Here is a 24,195-nt window from a genome sequence, read left to right on the forward strand (position 1 = left end):
CTTATTTATTGCCTTTTCAAGGCAGGGTTTCTCTGTAGCTTTGGAGCCTGTCCTGGAACTTGCTCTGAAGTTCAGGCTGGTCTCGAACTCACAGAGATTCTCCTGCCTCTGCCTCCCAAGTGCTTGTATTAAAGGTATGCACTACCATCGCCCGGTGAAAACCTTTTTTGCTTTTAAAAAAGTATCTCCACAAGGCAAAACATTATTCTTGAGAGTGTAGCGAAAAGAACAAACACACCCGCTGACGTTCACGGCCTGGGCTTAAATACGATCAACACAGTTGCTTCTTTGTATTGCTGACTTCTGTCAGAGGGCACACAACCTCATCTGATATGAATTTGAAGACTTTTACTGAGAGAAGCTATACAATACCTTTAAAAAGAAAACACAACTAAACATATCTGTTAAAAAACAAATAACACTTCTTTTTATGTGTGGACACAGCCCTTTGGAGATTCCTTGTTTTACGGATATGTGCCTTAACATAACTTTGGAAAACACAAAGAAGAGTTAAATAGCTTACTTGGGGATATTGAAAGCAGAGAGAATACAAGAGACACACAGACTGGATTTAGAAGAGGCTAATTCAGATTAAATTAAGATTCAATTTAGGACACTGAACCAAAGAAGAATGCTCCTATGAGGGCTATGTGAAGTGAGCTTCCCAGATTCGTTCTGTCAGGAAACAATTCCCTTAGCGCAGCTTTCTAAGGTTAAATGGGGACAGCTTTATTCGGTTAATCTAGATTTCTTTCACCTGACCTTATTGGGTGCCTCCACTCCAAACTGACATCCCTGGCCTTTCTAAGACATCCTTTGCTTTCTCTCACTTTTTAGTCTCATGTTCCACATTAAATTCATTTTCTACTCTTTTGGGTGTTTCTTCCTCCTGTCTGGTGATCTTTGCTCTCCTTTCTCTTACCCTGTTTGGCAACAATTACCTATGTAAACTTTGGCTTAGTAGGGAAAATGTAAAAGAGGGCAGGGAGGACAAAGGATAAATGAAGAACTGCATTATCGCTGTTCTTAAGGGTCTACTAGAGAGACCTAAGATTGCCAGTGTCTAGATAGCCAACGTTAGGGGACTGTGAAGGGAGACTATCTGTAGGAAAGTTTTAAGCAGCACTCTAGAAGTCCCCTATCTGTCATGGGGTGGGTAAGCACCACAAAATCATAGCTTAAAGGGAAAAGAAAACTCTACCACTGGCCTTTTTCCGAGCGTGGCCGCCTTCCGCTCGGTTCAGTGCCCGCCACATGCCCAGGAGTGCGTCTGGATCCTTGTGGGCCGCCCTTCGCAGGTGGACAGTGCTTATGCTACACTGTAAGAAAGCCAGAAAAGTGCCCATGAGAACCAGAAAGCATCTCCAGCTAGCAGGATCATCTCTCTAGGCCTCTAAGATGGGAAAATCATCATACACAACAGAGCAGCATCGGAATGCCAGGAAAGCTGATGGAAGGAAGTATCCATACCCTCTGGTCAACGCAATAGTGGGAGAGGGGAAGAAATTATGTATTCTGTTGGGAGCAAGGTAGAAGACTGGACTGGGAATACAGCTCAGTGGTAGAATGCTTGCCTAGCCAGCATGCACTGGCCCTAAGCAAAGAAAAAAGACAAAATACCAAGTCAAGGGCAAACGCTGGGGGTGAGGATGAGGGGATATATTCATTTCTAATAGATAAAAATAAATAACAAGATGAAAAAGACTAGGTCTAAACCTAGTTATTTTACAAAAATCTCAGCTATTCAGGCTACAGAACTTAGGACTGTACATGTTCTCATTCCAACACTTCGGATGCTCTTCTTAAAGAAAAGTAGAAAAATAAAAGAAAAAGGAAAAAAATCCATTTTGAGATACAAGAAGTAAAGTATTAATATGCCAGAAACAAAGAGGTAACATTCTAAAAGTGGTTTTACCATAAATCGAATTTAAAAAAATGAAGTTGACAGAAGATTAAGATTCTGGGGTAAGAGACTTTAGGTAACCTACTTCTCTTGTCTAATGCCCACGTTACTGAATGCTTGATACTCCCTCTCTACCAATGACACAGAATTACAGGAATATGCTAATAAATAAAAAATCTTTTTACTTTTACCCTATGTGGGTAGAATTAAAATTTTACAAACTCTGCTAGTCAAACTCAAAAGCTCAATCCTCTGAAGAAAAACGAAAGGGGACAATTATCTGCTGAATGTCATACTATGCGGGAATCCTAGACTGCCCAGTTCTGCCCCACTCAGCTCAGGACAGCGACCATGCCTGATGAAGTGGTTAACTACACCAAGTCTTCCTCTGTGTATGGTAATGAGGCTTTAAGTATGTAAAGTTTTCAGGGCTTCCCTAGATCAAAGTAATTAGGGAAAAGGGCAAGTGCAGGAGCTCAAGAAAATCCTTCTAGGACACTAGGCTAATAAAGGAGAAATCAGAAGGATCTCTGACATACACACAGTTCTTTGGCTTCTATGTGTTCGTTCTGGATAATAAAATACGGTAATTGATTGTGTTATTTCTCAGAAAATACAAGCTGGAAGACAAAAAGAATAATCTGGATGTTCTCTAGAAATCCCATTTCTTTCTTCCTTTCTTTCCTCTCCCCTCCCTGGGTTTCTGTATGTAATAGCTTGTTGTGGGAACTCCTTCAGTCAATAGATTTTAAGCTACCGGCCCACCTTGGTGCAGATGAAAAGCAAGCGCAACTCCCTTTTCTGCTGAATTTGGTTCCTAGTTCCCAGAGCACACAGAGGATGGCAGATTGCTACCCTTACCATGAGTTTATCCCCAAATAAATAAAATAAACCTTTGTTATACTCCATTCCGGGCTACTGTGGAACTCTTTGATACTACTACAATTTGTCATGGCTGTTCTGGAACTCAGAGATCCGCCTGTCTCTGCCTCCCGAGAGCAGGGATTAAAGGTGTGTGCCACCACTGCCTAGCAGAAAACCCATTTCTTAAAAGAAGTGCTTATTTGAGTCCCATCTATAGGGCCGAAGCTGTAGCTAGATAGCAGAATACTTGCCTAACACACACAAGGCTCCAAGTTCAATCCCCAACATCGGAGGGAAAAATCCTATTTATGATACAATTTGGCCAAAACATGTCTCCCTTTCTTGCCCTTTCCTTTAAGAGGTATTAATTGATCTGTGCTTTCCCCCACAAGTTAGAGATCCTTGCACTTGGTGTTCAAGAGTAGAATTCATCTGGCAATCAAGAAAGGCACACACCTTTCTTGCAAAAATAACAAGTCACTTAATCTTATAGACCATGTGGGTTAGTGTCCCATGTGAGGCCATAGCAAATGGCTTACAGTACGGCTATTGGAAGGGACAGAGGGACTAGATAGGGTAGTTACTTGACCCTGTGTTTACGGAAACAGAAAAGAAGATTACTAAAACCCCAAAATAATAGACACCAACTCCCAAATTTCTCGTTAACTTCAAGTTTTTAAGGAAGCTGTTTTAAACGACGAGAAATCAAAGTTCTTTCTTTTGGACTAAAACTAGGTCAAGCCGGGTGGTGGTGACGGTGGCGCACGCCTTTAATCCCAGCACTCAGGAGGCAGAGGCAGGCGGATCTCTGTGAGTCTGAGGCCAGCCTGGTCTACGGAGTTGAGTTCCAGGACTGGCTCCATAGCTACTGAGAAACTCTGTCTTGAAAAACCAAAAGAAACTAGGTCAAAAAGCAATTCCAAGAGCGCAAAATCGTTTCTCCACTCATTTGTGGGAAAGGTCCCTCATCTTAATCTGCAGGACCTTTTTCCTAAAAGGAACAATGTCTTGACAACCTAAGGCTATGTAGTTTGTGAATTCCTCCTGGGGGACCAGGTGCTATCATCTCACATAAAGAAGGGCTATTGCTAGAGAAGCTGTTAGCTACTTTCACAAAGTTTCTAAGAGTCAGCCAGAATGAAAGACTGCAGATACTCTGGACCCAACGGGAAGATGATGTTAAAGGCCACTCATAGAAAAAATACTTAAGGAATGAACCGCATTCTCTAACTAAAAATAGGTACAGAAGGGGACAAGACTATTTTAAAGCCACTGAAGAGTCCAACATAGTATATTCAACTCCAGGCTGGATCTAACCTATAACCACATTCTTTTTTTTTTTTTTTTTTTTTTTTCGAGACAGGGTTTCTCTGTGGTTTTGGAGCCTGTCCTGGAACTAGCTCTTGTAGACCAGGCTGGTCTCGAACTCACAGAGATCCGCCTGCCTCTGCCTCCCGAGTGCTGGGATTACAGGCGTGCGCCACCACAGCCCGGCCTATAACCACATTCTATACTTGAGTCCATATGCCTTACTTACTACCAGGTCGCCATTCCTGTTACCGCATCAAAGCTTTGCCCTGTCTCTCGTCCTCGTGCCACACAGCACATCACCAGTACGCTATGGGGCCAGGAGGGAGAGTTGAGGCAGAGTTCATTTATTTCTTCATCAGTGCACTAGGTCGAAATCCTGTACTTTTGATTTCAAGAGTCCACAAAAGGACAAAAGTGGAAGACAAGAACTTCACAACAATCTCAAGTTTGTAACTGACTTTGCCTGAAGACCATTGCACCTGGCTAGACATGAAGAAATCAGGGCAAGGAAAGTGCTATTGTAGTTTAAGCATAAGCCCACTCTTCATAGCAAGGTGTCAGACATACATTTGGGGTAGCCCAACACTGGGTATCATTCATGGAAAGTTTAATTAAAGATCAGTTTGCATCACACAAGCAACTGAATGCAAGTAGCAAGTTAAATATGGTAAGGTTTCTGTCTATCAGCTTTCCTTCTTTATATCAAGGGAGGCAGGGACATGAGATGTAAAGTCAAGAGGTAATAACTGAGCTGTGCCTTTCTCCCCCACCCTCCAAAAGTTAGACCCCTGCACTTGATGTGCAAGAGTAGAGCCCATCAGTAGGCAGCCAAGAAAGGCACACACCTTTCTGACAAAAACAGCAAGTCATTTAGTCTTACAGACATGTCCCATGGAACAAACAATCTTACCTAGAAAGTTAGAGACTCCTTCAGGTCAAGTTATGCATTGTTTCCCCACAGCGCTCTCCCACCCACATCTGGGAGACTCTGGTATGTTATAAAACTACAACTGGCTTTTTCCAAATAGTCCTTAACCTATTAGATCTCCCAATTGTCCCAGGACCGTACTATAAGAGAATATAAAACTAAATTTAAGGGTGACTCCCCGCCTCCATCTATTTCTTTTCAATAAAAATAAGTCCTGTAAGAGCATCAACTCAAGGCTTTAAGGGTGGTTGGTCAAATATAGGAACAATCTCCCATATTTCTGAAGAGGCCTAAGTTTAAGGAGCAGTTAAAATATTCTCTTGAACTTGAGAATTCCAGGGATCTGGAGTCCCACTGAAATTCTGATAGGATATATTTCTTACATAAAGACCAAGGAGAGTTGCTGGGCGGTGGTGGTGCACGCCTTTAATCCCAGCACTCAGGAAGCAGAGGCAGGAGGATCTCTGTGAGCTCCAGACCAAACTGGTCTATAAGAACTAGTTCCAGGACACCTAGGGCTGTTACACAGATAAACCCTGTCTCGAAAAACAGACAAACAAACAAAAAGACCAAGGAGAGTTTACCATTTTTCTGTTCTTTGTAAAATGATCTGATGAAAGCCCACTAAGCAGGAAATTGAAAGAAAACGTCAAACTAATAGTTTCTTCTCTATCACTTTAAAGAACATAATGGGAGGATGAGAACAAAGAGCTTAAAACAAAGGAAGATCGGTCCCTGGACATGGAAATGCACAGCATTTAATAACTGCCAATGAATCTTAAAAACAAACAAACAGAAAGCATGATCGGGGAAGTGAAGTAGTGTACGTCTAATTGAGTTAAATTTCTAGGAAAACGTGAGGTGTCTGGACAACCGGCCAGACTTCAAACTCTGATGCTGAAACTTGTTTGATGGTAGCCGCCTTCTCCTGGGCCTTACCTCTCACGCTTCCCTAGCGCTCTTCCCTGATCCCACTACGACCGAGCTGCTGAAGAAAACGGCAAAGGACCTTGCCTTGAGCTCAAATATCATCCAGACAGCGCGACAGCGACAGCTCCACGTCGAACTCCATTTCTGTCCTCTGCAGAAGCTAGGCACTATCTATCTTTTCAAGTCTTCACCCACCCCATCCCCGCCAAGGCTCCACCTTCCCCGACCCTCTCCCTTTTCAGACGCGCCACCCTTCTTCTAGGACTTTCTCAGCCATCAGCGGCACACCCCAGCACCCCCCTCCTCGTGCCCACCTCTCCCCTGGCTCAGGCTCCCCAGGTCCCTGTGGTCAGCCGAGTGTGCGGCCGGCCCAGGTCCGAGCCATCCTTGTGACGGTCCCTCCTCACTCACCCTCTGTCACCTCCAGCACCTTAATCTGTTCCTCTGCAGCCGCCCGCACCTCCTGCACGGGGGACAGGATCCCGGTGAGGGTATCCACCAACGCCTCCTTCAATCCCTGTGCCACTGGACCCGGCAGCCCAGAAGCCGTACCAGCTGCCGCCGCTGCCGCCATCTTTTCTCCCCTCAGCCCGCCAGCCCCGCGGACGGGACCCGCCACCGAATGACGGCTCCCGCGTACGGCCAATCCGCGAAGCCGCGCCTGCGCATCTAAGCACGCGGGAGCGGGCGGGGGCGGGGAGAGGTTGCTGCCTCCGGAGACAGCGCCTTTTGCGGCCGGAACGAACCGCGCTTCTGCCGGCAAGGAACGCTTTTGGGGATGTGTGTGCACACAGAATGCCATAACGGTTTGGAGTCCTGAATATCAGGCGCACTTGAATAAAGGCCGTGATACCTGATTCTAGGCTCAGATTTAAGACGTGTTAGCACAGAAGTAGGATGGAAATGGATACAGAAGGCTTTCGGGAAATAGCAGAAATAGCACCTATTTTAAACTAACACCCCTCCTCCCAACTAAAAACATGGATTCAGTTGGGTCCGTTCACTTTTTACTTTTAGAGATCCAAAGATACCTGGGAGGCATGCGGAGAAACCGAAGTGAAATTGGCAGTCCCCAATTTTAGTTTCTTAGTTTTTTAGTTTTTCAGTTTACATGAGCCCAATCTCAAATGAGAAAGTGGCTGTCCAGGGGAGAGTACCTACATGTAAGGAGAATTTCTCTCCACTGATTGTTTTTTTTCCTCGTTTTTCGAGACAGGGTTTCTCTGTGTAGCTCCCACCCCCCCAGACAGGGTTTCTTTGTGTAGTCCTGGCTGTCCTGGAACTCACTCTGCAGACCAGGCTGGCCTCGAACTCCTGAGATCTCCTGTCTCTGTCTCCCGAGTGCTGGGATAAAAAGGTGTGTGCCACCACTACGCAGCTATAAACTGATTTTTAAAAATATTATCTATTTGTTGTTAATTTGTTTGGAGACAGGGTCACACATGGCACAGACGGTCCTCAAACTTTCTGTGTAGTTGGTACTGGCCTTGAACTCCCTGATCTCGGTCTTTCTGCTTCTACCTCCTCCAGTGCTATTACAGGTATGTGTCATCACCCATGGCACCAGACTTATTCTTTGTGTGACTACTGAGAGTGAATACCGCAAGTACATACATTATTTATAAAAAAAAAATAGTGTCAGGTTTGTGTGTGTGTGCACACCTTGCTTGAATACATGGGCGTATGCCATGGGACACCTGTAGAGGCAGAGGACAGTTTAGTCTGTCTTCGGCCACCTTTATGTAAGAGTGAACTCAGGTTATTAGGTGTTGAGGCAGGCACTTTACCCACAGAGCCATCTAGCTAGCCCAGCGTGCTTCTGGAGACCCAGGGGGATTTTGGTAGGGTGGGAGAACAAGAGTAGTTTAATATGGCTAACAAGGACAAGTTGCAGGAAATGGCCACAACATGGGACACTACTCCATAGAGCCAGTGGAGGGGAGTAGAGCAAGGGACGAAAGATGCAGGACAGAGTGGCAAGCGCCTGGTGGCCGAAGGGATGGAATGAGTATGCTGTTGGAGCACAGAGCAGGTGTTTCTGGGAAAATGAGTGCGTTTTGACTCTGCAATTCCATAGTCGAGGATGGTAAGGTTTATTTTCTGTCTTACAGTGGCCAGAAGAACCCAAACTCCATTAGAGCAGCTGTCCTTTGAGGTATGTTCATGTTTGTTCAACCCCCAAATTAGGTAGTGTCTAGTTCTCAACCTTCCTAATGCTCTGATCCTTTTAATAGTTCTGCATGTTGTGGTGATGCCAACCATAAAACTATTTCATAACTGTAGTTTTGTTAATGTTATGAACTATTTGATATGCAACCCCAGGAAAGGGGCATTTGGCTCAGTAGGGGTCACGACCCACAGGTTGAGAACCTCTGGTCTAGAGGGTGGTACATTCTCAAAGTCAAGAGACTTCCCGTCCTGCCAATTGGAAGCCTTGACTTCTGGCGAGGGAAACTGCCATAATTAGCTTCAGCTGTTAGCTTGACACAAACCTAGGAGTCACCAGAACTCAACTAAAGAATTCACTGAATCAGACTAGCCTGTGACCATGTTTGTAAACCATTTCTTTAATGCTTATTGACCTAGTTGGACCTCGCCCACTGTGGTTAGTGCAGTCCCCAGGCACGTGGGCCTCGGCTATTTAAGATCAAGGGAGCAGTCCAGTAAGCAGCATTCCTAGGGAGGTCCTGCCTTGACTTCCTTTGACGTGGACTTCCTTTGACATGGACTGACTCTAACCTGTAAGATAAATACCCACCCTCCAAGTTGCTTCTGCTCATGGTGTTGATGTGCAACTGAAAGCACACTAGGGCAGAAACTGTCCACAGTGTACAAGGTGGGGTTCTCCCACGCCCCGAAGAAGAAGTCAAAAGACCCCTGCTCAGCATTTGGGCTCAGACGCTTACAGGCAGGTGGGTTTTGCTTCTGAGTTAGGGTGATGACCACAAGTTGTGTGACCTTCCAGATCAAGCAGTAAGGTAAACGGACACAGAAACCAGGCAGAGAGTGAGCTAGAAAACCAGTGGACAATACAGGAGATAACTTTATTGAAACGCAAATGGCAGAGAACAGAGGAATTTTGCTAGATGGAGACATGCCTGCAGACAGAGGACCCAGGTAAGGGTGGTCCCTGTGGCGATGGAGGAAGGCCATTTCAGCTGGCCAAGGCATGGTTTTAATTTTCAACCAATTTTCTTGTTTAAAATGAATCACTGAGGGGACAGCCCAGCTCTCTTCATGATTGTTACCGCAACTATATACAACAATTTGCTTTCCAGATTCAGGTTTTGCCTTTTCTACATTAGGTATAAAAGGGGACAGACTGGAATAGGCGAGGGTCAAATGGAACGGAAATAAGACAAACACACAGACACACACATATCACGGTTTGGGATTTTTGTACTCAGTAAGTTTTAAAAAGTGACCATTCTTGCCCATCCGCCACCTGAGGAATGCCATGCATTTGAGGAACACAGCCTCTTACAGGAGCAGTGCTGTGTCAAACAGGATAGGGAGGGGGAGGAAAGGAAGCTAGCAAGACCTAGAATTCACTGTAATTTTGTTTGGTTAAAAGCAATAAACAAAAGAATGTTAGGAAGTGTGTGGGGGGGGGGCAGGGAGCACAGCAGCAGCAGAAACTGGCTGCAGTGTGGGAGTTGCTTCTCCTATTTTCCTTCTCAGAAACGGCAGGGAAGCAGGACAAGGGGACCAGGGCTGGCTGGATGGCAAGGGGATGACTTTAGTGCAACTGTTTTACACTTGCTCTCCTTGGGCTTTATCCTTCTTTAGTCTGCGAGCTCAGGAGACCTAGTACCACAAAAGTGCTCTCACAGGGGATGAAAGCTGACACACTTGAAACAAAACTCTTCTAAACAGCCTCAACTCTTCCATGGCCATTTCAGCTAGTTTATAGGTTTGGAAATATACAAAGCTCTTCCTGAAAAAAAACTTTTTTTTTTTATTTTTTAGAGAGTATTTATTTTGTTCCCTTTGCTGAGTAGTACGGTATTTAGGTCCTGATATGGGAAGAGGCAAAGGTTGAACCTAAGGACTTAGATACTTTATTTTCACGGTGTAGAACTCTCTCCTGTGGGCTGAGCAGAGACCTGGGCCCTTCTGGCATACTGGCACTCAGCTGTTGGCTGCCTTGGGGAAGGAAGGGCTGGTGGAGCTCTCAGACTCCGCAGTACTCTTCACCATTTAAAGGGAGAACATTTTATCATAGGAATGTAAATTAGATTTTATTTTACTTTTCTTATACTATTATCAGATAAAGAATCCATCAGAACAGCAACGTGGAGGAGACTTCCGACATGATTGTTCCACTGGAGCCCCACAGTGTGCCAGGCAGTGATGTCAGAGGCCAGGGGTTTTCCGCTAGAGGCTGCAAAGACGCAGACCTTCCCTAACTTCTACCCCAAAGCACATATTTTTACTACTAGCTCCCAGAAACCTAAGTAAGAGCAAAGTGACTTTGAAATGTGAGCATTTGAATTAGACTGTAGACGCTTCTTATTGGGGTCTTCAAACATCAGCCATCTCATAGTGAGGGCTCCCGTGATTTGGCTCCACCCTTACAACATGGCTGGGTACTGCCACTCTAGAGCTGACTTGGCAGACCTGGGTTAGAGCCTGGGAATTCTAGTCCTTAAACACATTCCCACATGCTGCTCCTGCTGGTCTGAAGACATCCTCCGAGCGCCACTGCTTTAAGGGACGAAAGGTTGGCCCAAGGGACCAGGGACTCACATCATGTCAGAGAATGTTCCCTGTGACATAATCACTAAGGAGAACGGCCAAAACATCAAACTGGAATGAACTAGTATAAGCAGGTATAATTTTTAACTGCCTTTCCCTCCCTGTGGTTTCCAAAGTTCAACTGCTTTCTTTCCTTCTAGACAGCTTTCCGGTTTACTCTGTCTCTCCTGCAAGAGCATGTACGCCAGGTGGCCCTGTTCTCCCTGAGCAGGTTAACTGAGGACTGCTGATTGGTAAGGCTGATCCAGGCACGGAAAGCAGTGTCTTCAGGCTGTGGCCATGTGGAACACATGTTTACTACTTATGGCCTGCGTGTTGGGGACTCTCATGCATAGTTCTTACAGAGTGTGTTATAGCTGGGCCTAGGGACACAGGCCAGTTACTTGAGAGGCTAATGTGTACATGCGTGTGTGTGTGTGTGTGTGTGTGTGTGTGTGGTATCATCAAATTCAAAGCTTGCCTGGAATACTTAGTGAATTCGGGGCTGTTATGGACAACTTTAATGAAACCATCTTTTTAAAGAAGTGAGGGCTGGAGCTATAGCTCAGTGACAGAGTACTTGCTGAGTTTTGAGAGACCCTAGGTTCAATACTCAATACTGGAAGGAAAAAAACGGGTTACCAATAACTGTTGGTACATCCATCTTATCCGTCTCTATTACCCAACCTGTTGCAACAGCCATTTTTCCTCTTCCCATGGGCTTGGCTCATGGAGTCCACTCACTAGCTTCAGTTTAGCTAATGCCGAGACTACGGAAAGGGTAAAGTGTGATAAGGAGCTGTAACTGACAGTCTGAGTTACTTCAGATTAACTGAACCCTGTATTAGACTTGTGATTAGCACAATGTCCTCTCCCAAACCCTTTTGTCATTAAAAAAAAAATCATTGAAGTCTTTTGTCTCCTGGTTTATAAGACTGACCCTCATTTGATGAGGCAAGGGTGACCTGTGCACACGCTGGGGCTGCGAATGGTTCCATCTGGGGTGACAATGGCAGGTGTTGTGGAAACTACCACTGCTTCCCCTACTTTCCTGGACTATGGCAGGAAACAGAGCTCATCTTCGGAGTACGGGAGGGGGCGGTATCCCTCTGAATAGTGTGGCTCGGCTTTGAGAGCTACAAGTAAGGAGATGGGTAGGTCAAGTCCACTTAAAAGTCTTGCAAACTAGAAAAGCCAGAAGACAAAAAAAAGGGGGGGGGAGAAAATCATTACTTTGTCTTATGCCCATCAGTATGGACAGACTAGTTAGAAGGTTGGTAATTCAAGACCCAAATGGTTGCCAACCAATAAAGGCTTTCTTGTAGGGTCGACCATGGTCTTTTATCTCATTCTTCTTCCCTGCCAGCCTCTATCTTCCAGGTGATTAGACTACACAGAAGACACTGGAGTAAAGATTTACAGAGACAGAAATAAGCACCAAAGAGTTACCAGAAAGCAGGTATCAAAAATAATAATGTTCCACAAAGCCCCAGAAGATAGAACACAGAGATACACAGACATCAGGTCCCATAGCAGCCTCTAATACCTAGTACTTTATTTCAGTGCCTAGGCAGGGACTGAGAAACGAACACATTGAACACAACTTATTGGTCTTCATCCCAAAATTCGAGGGATTCTAGTTAGCCTCTTTCCCAGAGCTGAGATCCTCCAAAGGTTGATGTTCTTCACTAGCCAACTTTGGTGAGGGATGGAATTGGGGGGTCAGAGGGGGAAGGGAATAGCACAAATTCAGAACTAGAAAGGTTGGATTCTTCCCTTGAAGGTGCCTGGAGATGGAGAGTCTAGCTGTGGGACCCAGTTCTTCCTTTCTGAGGAGTGCCACTGGTCTCAACCAAGAAGCAAGCGTGTAGGCTGGAAAGAACGCTGTGGATTTGCTCTTTGCCGTGAATTCCTGGGCAGTGAGGGGGTGCTCAGGCTTTTTGCTTCTTAGAAGTCCGGATGAGCACCCCAAGGGGTCATTAGCACCATGAGGAGGCTCAACCTTCCGCAACTGTCACAGAACCACGGTCCCTTTTTGAGATGGTACTGTGAGGGGCCCAGATGTGCAACTGTAAACAGGGTCCCAGTCTTCAGAAGGAAAGCAGAGGCTTCAAGAGCACTTCACTAGATGGGAACACACTTCCTGGAGGACAGCTATTTGAGGCCTGAACTAAATGCAGCAGTCAAATGAGAGAAGGTGGTGGTGGGTCCCAGGAATAGAAACGAAGTTATAGTATGAGAGGCCTCCAGAGTCAACTTGCTGCAGACCCAAAGAAAATTCACGATGGTATCCATGGTTACCACAGAGACAATCCCTCTGCAGTCTGAGGCAGTTGAAACGGAAGAAGGCATTTCCTACTTTCCTTCTTCTTAAGTAGCCAGTAACATCCATTTCAGAAGGCACTGGCTGGGCAGCACCAGAGAAGAGAGTGAAGGGCTCAAGCATCAGGATGTCAGCGGAAGTCGGAGCCTTTCCGTGGCTCTGGAGCTTCGGATAGGGTCCAGAAGAGACCTATGTCCAAAGGAGGCCTATCCAGTCTCCCCTTCCTTCCGAGTTGGAACACCCAGCTCTGGGGCCTTCTCATTCTGCACAGCAGAGACCTTAAGGCAATGATTTCAGCACCATCCTTGGACAAACCGCCTTTTCCCACTACAGAATTGCTTATTTTGCAGCTGAGTTGGTTGGGGATCTTCACAGCTCATGGAATTAGCAGCAATAGCAATAATAGTCTCCAGAATAGAGGACCCTGTCATCCCTGGGGCTACCAGGTGAATATAGAAGCTTTTGTGGGGGACGAGGGGGAAAGGGAACAAGCCAGACCATCTTGAAGACCTAAATGAAAATATACTGTTAAGAGTCATGTGATTCCTCGGTTGGGTGGAACAATGGCCCAGGTTAGTTTGCCTATAGAATCTTGGTATAGATCCTGGTAAGTCTTGTGCTACTTAGGACTCTGAAGAGCAAACTCTTAAGTCCAGGCTCATCGTATCTATTCCTGAACTGCAGAGTGCTGACATTAGCCCGTAAGGCAGCTCAGCCTGGAATCTGGTTCCATCTGGTTTCCAGAAATGACCGAAGTAGTTTCCCACCCTAGACAAGCAAGATTCCATATTTCTTTAGGCTCCATCAAAATGGATTCCCAATTTTCTGCCTACCACATATTGGACATCTAATCAAAGGCTTCTTTTAACCCCTTGGGATTCACCTTTATTTCTCAGATGATTTTCAAGGTCCATATTGGGGGAGGGTGTACTTAATGGAGATTAACATTCCCCTCTAGACTGTGAACTGAAGGACCAAATCTTGTCATTTTTTAAACATAGTGACTGGTTTACAGCTAAGTACTCGTAAGTGCTTGTCAGATGAAGGAACGTGGGCTGCAGAAATACGAAGAGGGCAACTTGCACAAGTGGTGGATCTCTTTGGAAGGCCAATCAGTACTGGCTACCGAGGACAACTCCTTGAGCCTTCTATTCTGACCTGAAGCAGTTCACATGGTTGTTCAGTTTCTTATAAGTGACTCTTCAACTGTAAAAACAAATAGTAAGGGCTAGCAAGGGAATTGTCATTCAGTCAGGCAAAGTGGCTACCATCCAAATAGTGCAGCGGGTGGCCAAACAGGCCCTAAGACAGGCGGGTGTTTCCAGTATGGTGGTTTTTCTCCAGTCCACGATGAAGCTCGGGGTAGATCACACCAGAGGATGGCAGCGGAGCTTCCAGGTAGAACATGTGCTTTCTCAAAAGGAAAGTCAGAGAAACTGGGTTTTCTCCTACCATTCTGAGCCAATGTTTCTTGTCGCATATAAGCCCCAAGGATGCCAGAGATAGTCGCATGGCAGGCGCATAACTTACACCAATAGTACGGAATTCAATTCTCCAAAGAAAACCTACTTGGAAAGCAAAACTATTCTCTGGAAGGAAACCCAAGTATCTCATTGACATGTGAGAAAATTAGGGAAAGAGGGCAAATAAATAGGCAGATGGGAGGAAAAAATAGAAATAAAATTTAAAAATTAAAAATTAAAAAAGTTGGGTTTATTGACTTTCATGCAAGTTCAATTAGAGGGCAGAAAGGCAGCTCATAGTCTCTCTGAAGGCTGTGATGTTACTTCTGTGGTTTGGTGACATCTTAGATTGGAAGCCATCTTGTCAGTGTCCCCTCTTGTCATCCAGAAGGTGAGATCTGGCAGCTCTCTTTCCATCTTGGCAACTGGGTCCCCTCTTTCCAGCTTCATCTCTTCCATTGCCTTTTTACCTCTTACAGGTTGATTTACACAATTTTTTTTCTTTTTTTCTTTTTTTTTTCGTTAAACCACATGCTTCTTTTTCTGGGCTCTGGCCAGATCTCTGGGGAAAGGTTGTTGGCAGTGATGATAAAATTGGGAAGGGTTTGCAAGAAAATCCGTGGAGTTTCCTGCCTCCCTTAGACTTCTCCGTCTGTGACTGTCTCAGAGGTGTTCATGAGAACCGGTAGGAACTGCTGCACGGCTTTTGCGATGTCTTCGAATCCCTCCCCAGAAAGCCCAGGAGTTTGTAGGGGAAACAAAAACTGAAGAAAAGACCCAGAATCATCTCTTCTCCAAAGTCACGAGAGGAGGCCAGTAAATGCATTTAGGGGCACAAGTGCCCAAACTCTACCCCTCCAGTCCCTACTAGGAAGTTCCCAAAGGTTCAGCACCAAGAACCCATCCCTCCTCTTGCCCTCATCTTCCCTCCTGTCCTGGGAAGGCTGGTAAGCCAGAGCTCTGAAAGAAGAGGGGAGAGGAGAGCTAATGAAGCTGAAGCCAGCCTTCTGCTGTCCATGGTGACAGTGACTGCTAGACCCTCAGAGTGTTGCCTGCAGGTTGGGGTCCAGGATAGTCTCTCGATCTGGTGACTCAATATAGTTGGCAGCTTCTTGAAGTTTCAGCAGCATGGCCATCTAAAAAGAGGCAAAGCGATGGATGACCATGAGAAGGGAAGCTAGGTCCTGCCTACCAGGAAACCAAAACCAAACCAACTGACCAACTGACCAACCAACCAACCCTACAAACCCTGCATCGTGAGTCTGATCCGTGGTGTTGACAAAGAACAGAGTTTAGAGGTAATTCATGAAGAAGTGGCAATCGTTTTAGTGTATGGGTTTATGATGCAAACCCATACACATAAACAATCACCTGGGACACCTTTCCTATACAAGTGGTCATGGGTCATGGCTGTGGAGGACACCAAAGAACAATGCTTCCCCTGTGTCAAGATGCACACCGGGGAATGACAGATTCATACATACCAGCTTATACTGGAGTAACAGGAGAGCTGTGTCAGCTCTGGACTCTTAGATCCCTAGCAGTAGACACCCACCAGCTCGACTCTCAGACCCTGTGTCAAATCTACCACCTCAGCACACTCCTTTTCTGTTTTACAGCTCAAGCTTCAGCTAAGTGAGCCTGGTTCACACTGCTACCAATCTTTTCTTCTGTCTATATAATTAATTAGTTTTCTAATTAGTTAGTTAAAAAGTGTCTTGATGTCGGGCTGTGGTGGCTCACGCCTTTAATCCCAGCATTCAAGAGGCCAGTTTGGTCTACAAAACAAGTTGCAGGACAGCCAGGGCTACACAGAGAAACCCCGTATCAAACAAACAAACAAACAAACAAACAAAGCGTCTTGATATAGAGAACGGCTGTTTCAATAAAGTCAAAATTTAAATAAAAATATATTATGGCTCAAGTGGAATTATTTTCTACTGGAAAGGTACAAAGGCAAGATCAAATGATCTGTGTGTTAAATTCATTCCATTCTGCTAGATCACCTTCTAACATGGTTTGGGTAATGAATACCCTCATAGCACAGTATGAATGTGTGAGCTTCAGATCCTCTGTCTATTGACAAAGTAAAAGAGCAGCTCCTTGATTTAATTTGCATTTCCTCATTATTAGATAGGTTAAGATCTTATGTTTTTATTGGTCACTTGTATTTCCTCTAGTCAAATGCCTCTTCATATCTCTTGCCCATCCTTTTGTTTAGAAGCTTATCTTTTTCGTATAACTTATTTTTGCTTATTTCTTATTTACTAGCGTGTGTGTGTGAGAGAGAGAGAGAGAAAAAAAAGAGAGCAAGGGGCTGGAGAGATGGCTCAGATGTTAAGAGCATTGCTTGCTCTTCCAAAGGTCCTGGGTTCAATTCCCAGCAACCACATGGTGGCTCACAACCATCTGTAATGGGGTCTGGTGCCCTCCTCTGGCCTGCAGGCATACACAGAGACAGAATATTGTATACATAATAAATAAATGTAAAAAAAGAGAGAGAGAGAGCGATCCACAGGTGAATGCAGCTGTGCTGTGCCATGGTATGCGTGTGGAGGTCAGTGCACAACTTCTGGGAGTCATTCTCGCCTGAAACTGGCTGTCAGCTTCGGGGACAAATTCTTTTACCTGCTGAACCATTTTGCCAGTCCTGGAAGCTTTTTTTAACTTGATTTATATAAGATACTAATTTTTTGGCTATATCTATGTAAATATTTTCTCCTAGTTTACATCTTACAGAATACACTTAGTGAAGAAGTCTCAGAATAATATTAGAGGAGAGGCAGAAGTAGGAAGAACAACCAGCCTATACTGGGAGTATAACCTATTACACTATTTCTTTAGTTGATGATAGTTTTTTACATTTTAAAATTTTATTTATTTAGATTTCTCAAGACAGGGTTTCTCTGTGTGTAACCGGGCTATCCTGGAACTCATTCTGTAGAGCAGGCTGGCCTTGAACTCATAGAGATCAGTTGCCTCTGCCTCCCAAGTGCTGGGTTAATTTTTCTTATTTTTAATTATGTGTGTGTGTATCTGCATGTAGGTGTGTCCACATGAGTGCAGTGCCCGTACAGGTCAGCTGTGTCATATCCCCTTGGAACTGGAGTCCTAAGCTTAGATGTGGGTGCTGAAAACTGAATTCAGATGTTCTGAAAGAGCAGCAAGTGCTTGTAACTGCTGAGCCACCTCTCCAGCCCCTCTTTGGTGTATATTCTTACACAGACTGCCTGAAACTTGGGTCTTTACTAGAATACATTTTCCGGGCTGTGTATTTAGCTTCAGCCAGGATGCAGGCCAAGATCCTGGTGCTCAGAGTTCCTCACTGGCCTCATTTTGGTCCTGGCTTTGCTGAAACTCTTCAATACCTAAGGCCCATCAGAACATACACGAAGAGTTTAAGAATTCAGTTCTAGGGAGCTGGAGAGATGGCTCAGAGGTTAAGAGGATTGCCTCCTCTTCCAAAGGTCCTGAGTTCAATTCCCAGCAACCACATGGTGGCTCACAACCATCTGTAATGGGGTCTGGTGCCCTCTTCTGGCCTGCAGCATACACACAGACAGAATATTGTATACATAATAAATAAATAAATATTAAAAAAAAAAGAATTCAGTTCTAGACTACTCTGTGGCTTTTTTCTTTTTTAAAAAAAAATGACTTTTACTCACCAGAGGGTCTGAGTCCAGGGAGCTTGGGGTGCTGTCTTTGACTGTCCTATCTTCTGGAGGTGAGGCAATGGTGTGAGGGCCCACGGAGGGTGGGGGCAAGTGGTATAGCTTTGATTGGTCTTGTTGGGCGGATGGCCAGGGCAGAGTGTCCCGGACCCACTCCACTGGGTCTTCCCAAGCAGCTTTCTGTCCGTGAACCTGGAGAAGAAAAGTGTGCTCAATAAAAGGACAAGACCAGATCAGAGGTTTACTTACGTTGTCTCGTCTATGTTTCACAAGAAGTATGGTCCCCGGAAATACATACTCCCTCAAGTTTCGATCTATGTAGCTGAACTTCTCATGAAAGAAAATAAGTTGATATAAACTGCTAGAATAATTGAGGATAATTTAGCATATTGTCTTAAAAGTTTGTTTAGAGGCTGGGCGTGGTGGCACATGTGCCTTTAATTCCAGAACTTAGGTGGCAGAGGCAGGTGGATCTCAGGGAATTCGAGGCCAGCCTGGTCTACAAAGTGAGTTCCAGGACAGCCAGGGCTACACAGAGAAACCCTGTCTTGACAAAAAAAAAAGTTTGTTTAGAGACAGGGCTTCGCTATAGCTGGAACTTCTTGTATAGACCAGGCTGGCCTTGAACTCACAGAGATTACCCATCTCTGCCTCCCAACTGCAAGTGCTGGGATTAAAGGCATGTGCTACCACAGTGCCTAGCTAATTTTATTTTAAAACAGTCTTATTATTTGGATCTGGCTGTACTGGTGCTTGCTACGTAATTCAGGCTGGCCTTAAACTCAGCAGCCCTTCCACAGCTTCCTGAGATTACAGTCATGGGCCACATGCCCAGTTAAACCTTAAAATTTGTTTTTAATTTATTAAAAAGTTTTATGATATAGTACAGATTGGCATCAAATTTGTGACGCTCCCACCTTATCCACTTATCCAAATGCTAGAGTTATGACATGTGACATATCACGCCTAGATTAACTATCTGCCTGCCTGCTGCCTGCCTGCCTATTCTATATCTCTATCTCTATCTATCTATCTATCTATCTATCTATCATTGTAGAAATGCTAATCAAAACCAAAATTGGTTGAGTTTACCCTAGTAATAATGGTAATTCCCTAAAAGACTATAGATAACAAATGTGGAGACAGTAGAAGAACCCTTGTAGACTGTTTGTGGGAACATAAACTAATAGGCCCATGATGGAAAACAGTATGAAGATTCCTCAAAATTAAAGTAGAACTACTATATGACCCGCCAATCTTTCTACTAGGAATATATTCAGAAGAAATGAGGCCACTATTTTGAAGGGCATTTTTACTCCCATGTTAGTGCAGCAGTGATGTAGCCGAGTGATAGAAATTACCCACGTGACAATGGGATAAAGAAAAGCTGCTCTGCATACACAGAGGAAGATGATTCAGCCACAAAAGAACTGGAATCTTGCCATTTGCAACAGCATGGGAGTAAGCCGCAAGGAGAAAGGTAAGTATCATCTGCTCACAGCCCTATTATATGGTGTCTAAAAATCGATCTCACAGACATTTAAGGAGCATGGTGGTTGTCAGTGGCTGGGGAAACCAGGAAAGGAAAGCTGGCGAAAGGTTCATCGATGGGTAACAAGTTACAGTTAGACAGCAATGAGAATCCCGAGTAAAGTTAGAGAGCGAGGCTCACCTTGATCCCATCCTTGGCTCCTTCCTGTAGATAGGGAATGATGGAATTGTTCCACAGGTCAATGAACCAGGTCCGGAAGTCCTCAATGCCAATGGGGCAGGACAGAAAGAAGCAAGGGCCTAGGGAAAACAATGTGGCCATGAAGAAGCCTGAGAACCTTGATCTTCCCTGCCCTGCTTCCTTTACTCCTTAGTGCAGGGCATAGAGGGGTAACAGCCAAAGCTTAGAGGGAATCGGAAGGCGGTCAAGAGTAGTGAATGACAGCTGTCTGCCTGACCATTAATGTTTACAAGGCGGAAGTGAGGCAAGGAGGAAAGGCAAGCAGCTCAGTTCCCTCCTGCACGCCTTCTTTTCCTTTACTAACCAACTCTGAGGAGAGATGAGGGGAAGGATAGCTTTAGTTTTTAACCTAGGGCCTTGCACATGTTAAGTGAGTGTTCTACCATTGAGCTATGCCCTCGGCACATTTATTTTATTTAATTAACCTATCTATTTTTAAGATTAGGAGAGATTTCAATTTGTTGCTCAAGCTGGCCTTGAACTTGCAGTTGGTTCAAGCAATTCTCCCGTTGTCTGAAGTGATTTTTATCCAATTCCATAGTTCTACTGCATTGGAAAAGCTGATTATATACTTAAGTGGTTCAACATTAGCAAGCAAAGAGAGCCTCCCTCCAGGGGGTAAGATACAAGAAGGGAAAGTGCTTCCAGTCCCAGGGGAAGCTGGACCCCAGTACCAATGAGGAAGTCCGAGGTGCTGTGCTTCTCAAGGAAGGTGTGGAGGTGATACCACAGCTTGGGCACCCAGTCCAGCACCCGAAGCAGCTCTTCCTTGTTAGCATTGATGTCACTGTCTGACTCTACCAACTTCCTCCGCAGGTAACGGACCAGAAAGCCATTGGCTGGCTCCACGTTGTTAGAGAAAGTCAGCATCCTGTCACCAGGGATAGGAAGAACAGGGTCAGAGTGTCAGTGGGGACACTGCCAGGGTTCATCCCTTGCCAGTCTGGCCCTCTTCCTGCCTGTCTCCCATTAATGCCCACTGACTTCTTCTCAAATGACAGGAGGTGACGATGGCAGTAAGGTAGCAGCTCTGGATGGGCAAAATTGATTTTCAACTTTGACCTCCTCAAATGACTGGCTGGCCTCATAGAGTGACCAGGAAGAAAGTCCTTAATCCAGCAGCCAGCCAGGGTTTCTCCTAGGCTTTTGTTCCTTCCCTTCCCTCAAAGTTGTCCTCTTTCACCCTGTAACTGACGTGCAAAAACATCGACTTCCCTTTTCTAGCCTGAAGGGCTCTGCCTGTAGCCCCTCACTGCTCCTCTGCCCACAAGTTCAGGACTGAATTATTCTTTACAGGCACCTGGGTACAGCCAGAAGGTTCTTGAAGGGATACAGTTCTTACCTGAAGCTTAAGTGTAAGCCATGGTTGGGTGTCATTTTTACAGGCTGATTGGTGGTACCTATGATATAGGGACTGGGAAGAAAGGGAGAAGAATTTACTGAGATCTGTCTCCATGTACACACAATGGGAAACTCACAGGGCAGACTGGGCTGCGTTCTTCCCCTTCTTCCCAGTGTGGGAAGTAGTCCTGAGCTTACCATTTGTGGTACTTGCAGGTAAGGGCCCCATTAACCAGCTCACTGATGGAGCCTGCTTCGCTCAGGTCATCCAATAGGATCACCAAGGGCACATCCCCAATTCCTGTTTCCCGGTCTATCTGGTTGGCCAGGTTGGAGAGGTACAGCTGCAGATCCTGGAATAAATGAAGACAGTGGGTTATCACTCAGGACAGTGGACATACCTGGAAAACCTTGGCAAGACTTTTGGAGAAGCTTAGTTAATTTCATATTTCCCTGGGGCCCTTGGTCCCTGTTGGACGTACTTAAACATTGGATTACTGAACCAGATTACCACAGACTGACTGACAGTAGTCCTAGAGGCCTCAAACATCTATCTATCTATCTATCTATCTATCTATCTATCTATCTACCTACCTATCATCTGTCTGTCTATCTATTTTTCTATTTATTGAAATGATGGGGATTGAACACCCAGGGCCTTGCACATGCTACGCAAATACTCTATCACTGAGTTAAACCCCCAGCCCCCCCTCCTTCCCTCCCTCCCTCCTTCCCTTCCTTTCTTCCCCCCCCCTTTTTTTTATTTTTTGACACAGTGTTTCTCTGTAGCTTTGGAGCCTGTCCTGAAACTAGCTTGCTCTTGTAGATCAGGCTGGCCTTGAACCCAGAGATTCACCTGCCTCTGCTTCCCAAGTGCTGGGATTAAAGGCGTGCACCACCACCGCATACCCTTGCACCGCGAGCCCCTTTCAAGCAAACTCTTTTGAGCAGCAATCTTAAATCTCCCCCTCAACAAGTAAGGAGTATCTATCCTGAAATAATATTTTATTGAGCTAATGCTACTACCTCCTCAGCTTGGGATAGCTAAGGCTTGTACCATTCCAGAGTTTTAGGGTATACTCAAGGTAGATCATTGGGGAGATAGCATGTAATACTTAATCCTGAACACTTGTGCCTTGTATCCCATTGTCTGATGGGTAATAATGAAAAACAAGGTAGGGAGAAGAAGATATAAGAGAATGATATGGTAGACAGCATTGGCAGAGTACAGAGAAAAGAGGCTACGTTTCACTGTTGGTTAACTGGAGGGAAAGAAGAACTGAGGTAGAGGTGAGAGAAAGTACAAAAGAGGAAGTTATGGGTAAAGAAGCTAAGAGCTAACTGAGGCTGGTGGTACAGCCTGCAATCCTCGTTACTTGGGAGACTGAGGCAGAAGGACTGCACATTTACCAGCCTGGGAAACACCCCGTGTAAAAGGAAAAAGAGAGCTCAGGACGTAGTCCAGTTATGGAGTGCTTGCCTGCATGCATGAGGCCTAATGCTTAATACTCAACACCACACACACACACACAACTGGGGCAGAGGAGAGGATGGTGGGCAGACTGCTAGTTCATTGCCAGCCTGGACTTCATAGCAAGACCCTGCCTGGAAAGAAAGAAAGGAAAGGCCAGGAGGAGAGGGGAGAAGAGGAGAAGACAAGAAAGGGGATATTAGAGGGAAGGAAAGGGCGGGAAAGAAGACTGAAGAAAGAGGAAAGATTAGGGCAGAGCCGCGGAAAGGGAAAAGAATGAGGGCCAGGGAAAGGCTTGGGGGAGGCTGAGGCCACACAGGCTGGCAGAAGGTCTCAGGAGGCCCCCACCTTGCAAGACTGCTGGTGCATATTGAAAGTGCTGACGATGCCATCAGTGACCTCGCGGCCTGAGCGCTCCACCAGATACTCAGCCAGCCGATTGGTCAAGTAGGTCTTGCCGGTGCCACTGGGGCCGGAGAGCACAAGGCGCCGGTGCTTGAGCAGGAGGCTTATGTAGTGCTGCATCATGGGCTTGGGGATGAGTGTCTCGAACACCAGGCTGTCGACACACTTCTCCTTCAGACCTGCACCCCACCCCAGAAAGCACGAGTCTTAAGCAGCTCTGAGGATGGCAAGATACCCAAAGAACCTTTCCTTCACCATTTAGGGGTCCACTGAAAAAAGTCAGAAACACCTGTCTTGGGGTTCCAGTGGAATCACCTCAACCCAGCTTTGAAAGCCTGGATCTCAATTTTAGGGATGCACTCTGACTTAGAATGGGTAGAGAAGCAGCCCGAGACTGGCAAAAACATCAGATTGGGTCTTTTTTATTTTCTCTGTTCCTTAAGCACATTCACATTAGGGTTTCTCAGTCATTTCTTGTTATGTGAACGTATGATACATGACTCAATGATCCTCTCCCTGCCCCCACGCCACACTCTCTCACCCTGAGAGACAAAGACTGACCTTTGAGGGAGACTGAGATGTTATTGACACCTCGGCGGCAAGGGGGCATCTCTGGAGGCTCAGCATCCAACACTCGTTTCACATGGCTGAGGCTATAGCCATGTATAGACTCGGTGCTTAGTCCCAGGGTGGAAGCTGGGTCCATTTTAGAAATGTAGTCCTGGTAGAAGAAGTGGGAGGACAAGAAGATCGTGAGCATGCTGAAAAGATGTAACTACAGACGGAAAAGCCGCAAGAAAGAACAAATATAGGCAATGAAAGGAGGCGTAGGAGGAATAGGGTATGTGCACTTTCCTATTTTGGCCCCTCAATAAAGCATCAAAGGTTCCCAGGATCCCAGTGCCTGGATGGCTGAATGCCCTTTGAGAAGATGAGCAACTTTGTTGAGGGTGGGAATCACCTTACCTTGAACACTTGGAAAACAGCTTCATCCAGCATCTTCCAGTCCACCTTTCCACTGACCTTGGTGCATCCCAAGAGGAACTCCTGCTGCTTTAAGTCCTGTAAGGTTAAGGTTGAGGCACGTGAGCCTCAGCACAGATGACACTAGAA

General features: G+C 45.5%; 2 protein-coding genes across 6 annotated transcripts in view; both read right to left on the bottom strand.

The window, feature by feature from the left end:
- The window catches only part of Ipo9 (importin 9), a 44,560-nt gene extending 37,993 nt beyond the window's left edge, over positions 1-6,567 (bottom strand). The window contains exon 1 of one of the 2 annotated variants that reach the window (XM_041648039.1): positions 6,348-6,567. In XM_041648039.1, coding sequence (XP_041503973.1) covers positions 6,348-6,510 — 163 coding nt within the window. In that variant the 5' untranslated portion in view covers positions 6,511-6,567. Of the gene's footprint in view, positions 1-1,208; positions 1,315-6,347 lie in introns of those variants that run through there. The other variant, XM_041648040.1, reaches the window with a different exon arrangement.
- Positions 6,568-8,880: 2,313 nt separating this feature from the next.
- Nav1 (neuron navigator 1) overlaps positions 8,881-24,195 on the bottom strand; it is a 174,437-nt gene continuing 159,122 nt past the window's right edge. For all 4 annotated transcript variants that reach the window (XM_041649382.1, XM_041649381.1, XM_041649379.1 and 1 more), the window contains 9 exons: positions 24,049-24,144; positions 23,644-23,803; positions 23,026-23,261; positions 21,405-21,559; positions 21,208-21,279; positions 20,540-20,736; positions 19,806-19,924; positions 18,128-18,325; positions 8,881-15,595 (listed from right to left, as the gene is read on the bottom strand). In XM_041649382.1, coding sequence (XP_041505316.1) covers positions 15,500-15,595; positions 18,128-18,325; positions 19,806-19,924; positions 20,540-20,736; positions 21,208-21,279; positions 21,405-21,559; positions 23,026-23,261; positions 23,644-23,803; positions 24,049-24,144 — 1,329 coding nt within the window. In that variant the 3' untranslated portion in view covers positions 8,881-15,499. The remainder of the gene's footprint in view (positions 15,596-18,127; positions 18,326-19,805; positions 19,925-20,539; positions 20,737-21,207; positions 21,280-21,404; positions 21,560-23,025; positions 23,262-23,643; positions 23,804-24,048; positions 24,145-24,195) is intronic.

Source organism: Microtus oregoni, unplaced genomic scaffold, assembly GCF_018167655.1.
Source record: "Microtus oregoni isolate MIOR12 unplaced genomic scaffold, Mior012 000003F_ref0000135, whole genome shotgun sequence".
NCBI lineage: Eukaryota > Metazoa > Chordata > Mammalia > Rodentia > Cricetidae > Microtus > Microtus oregoni.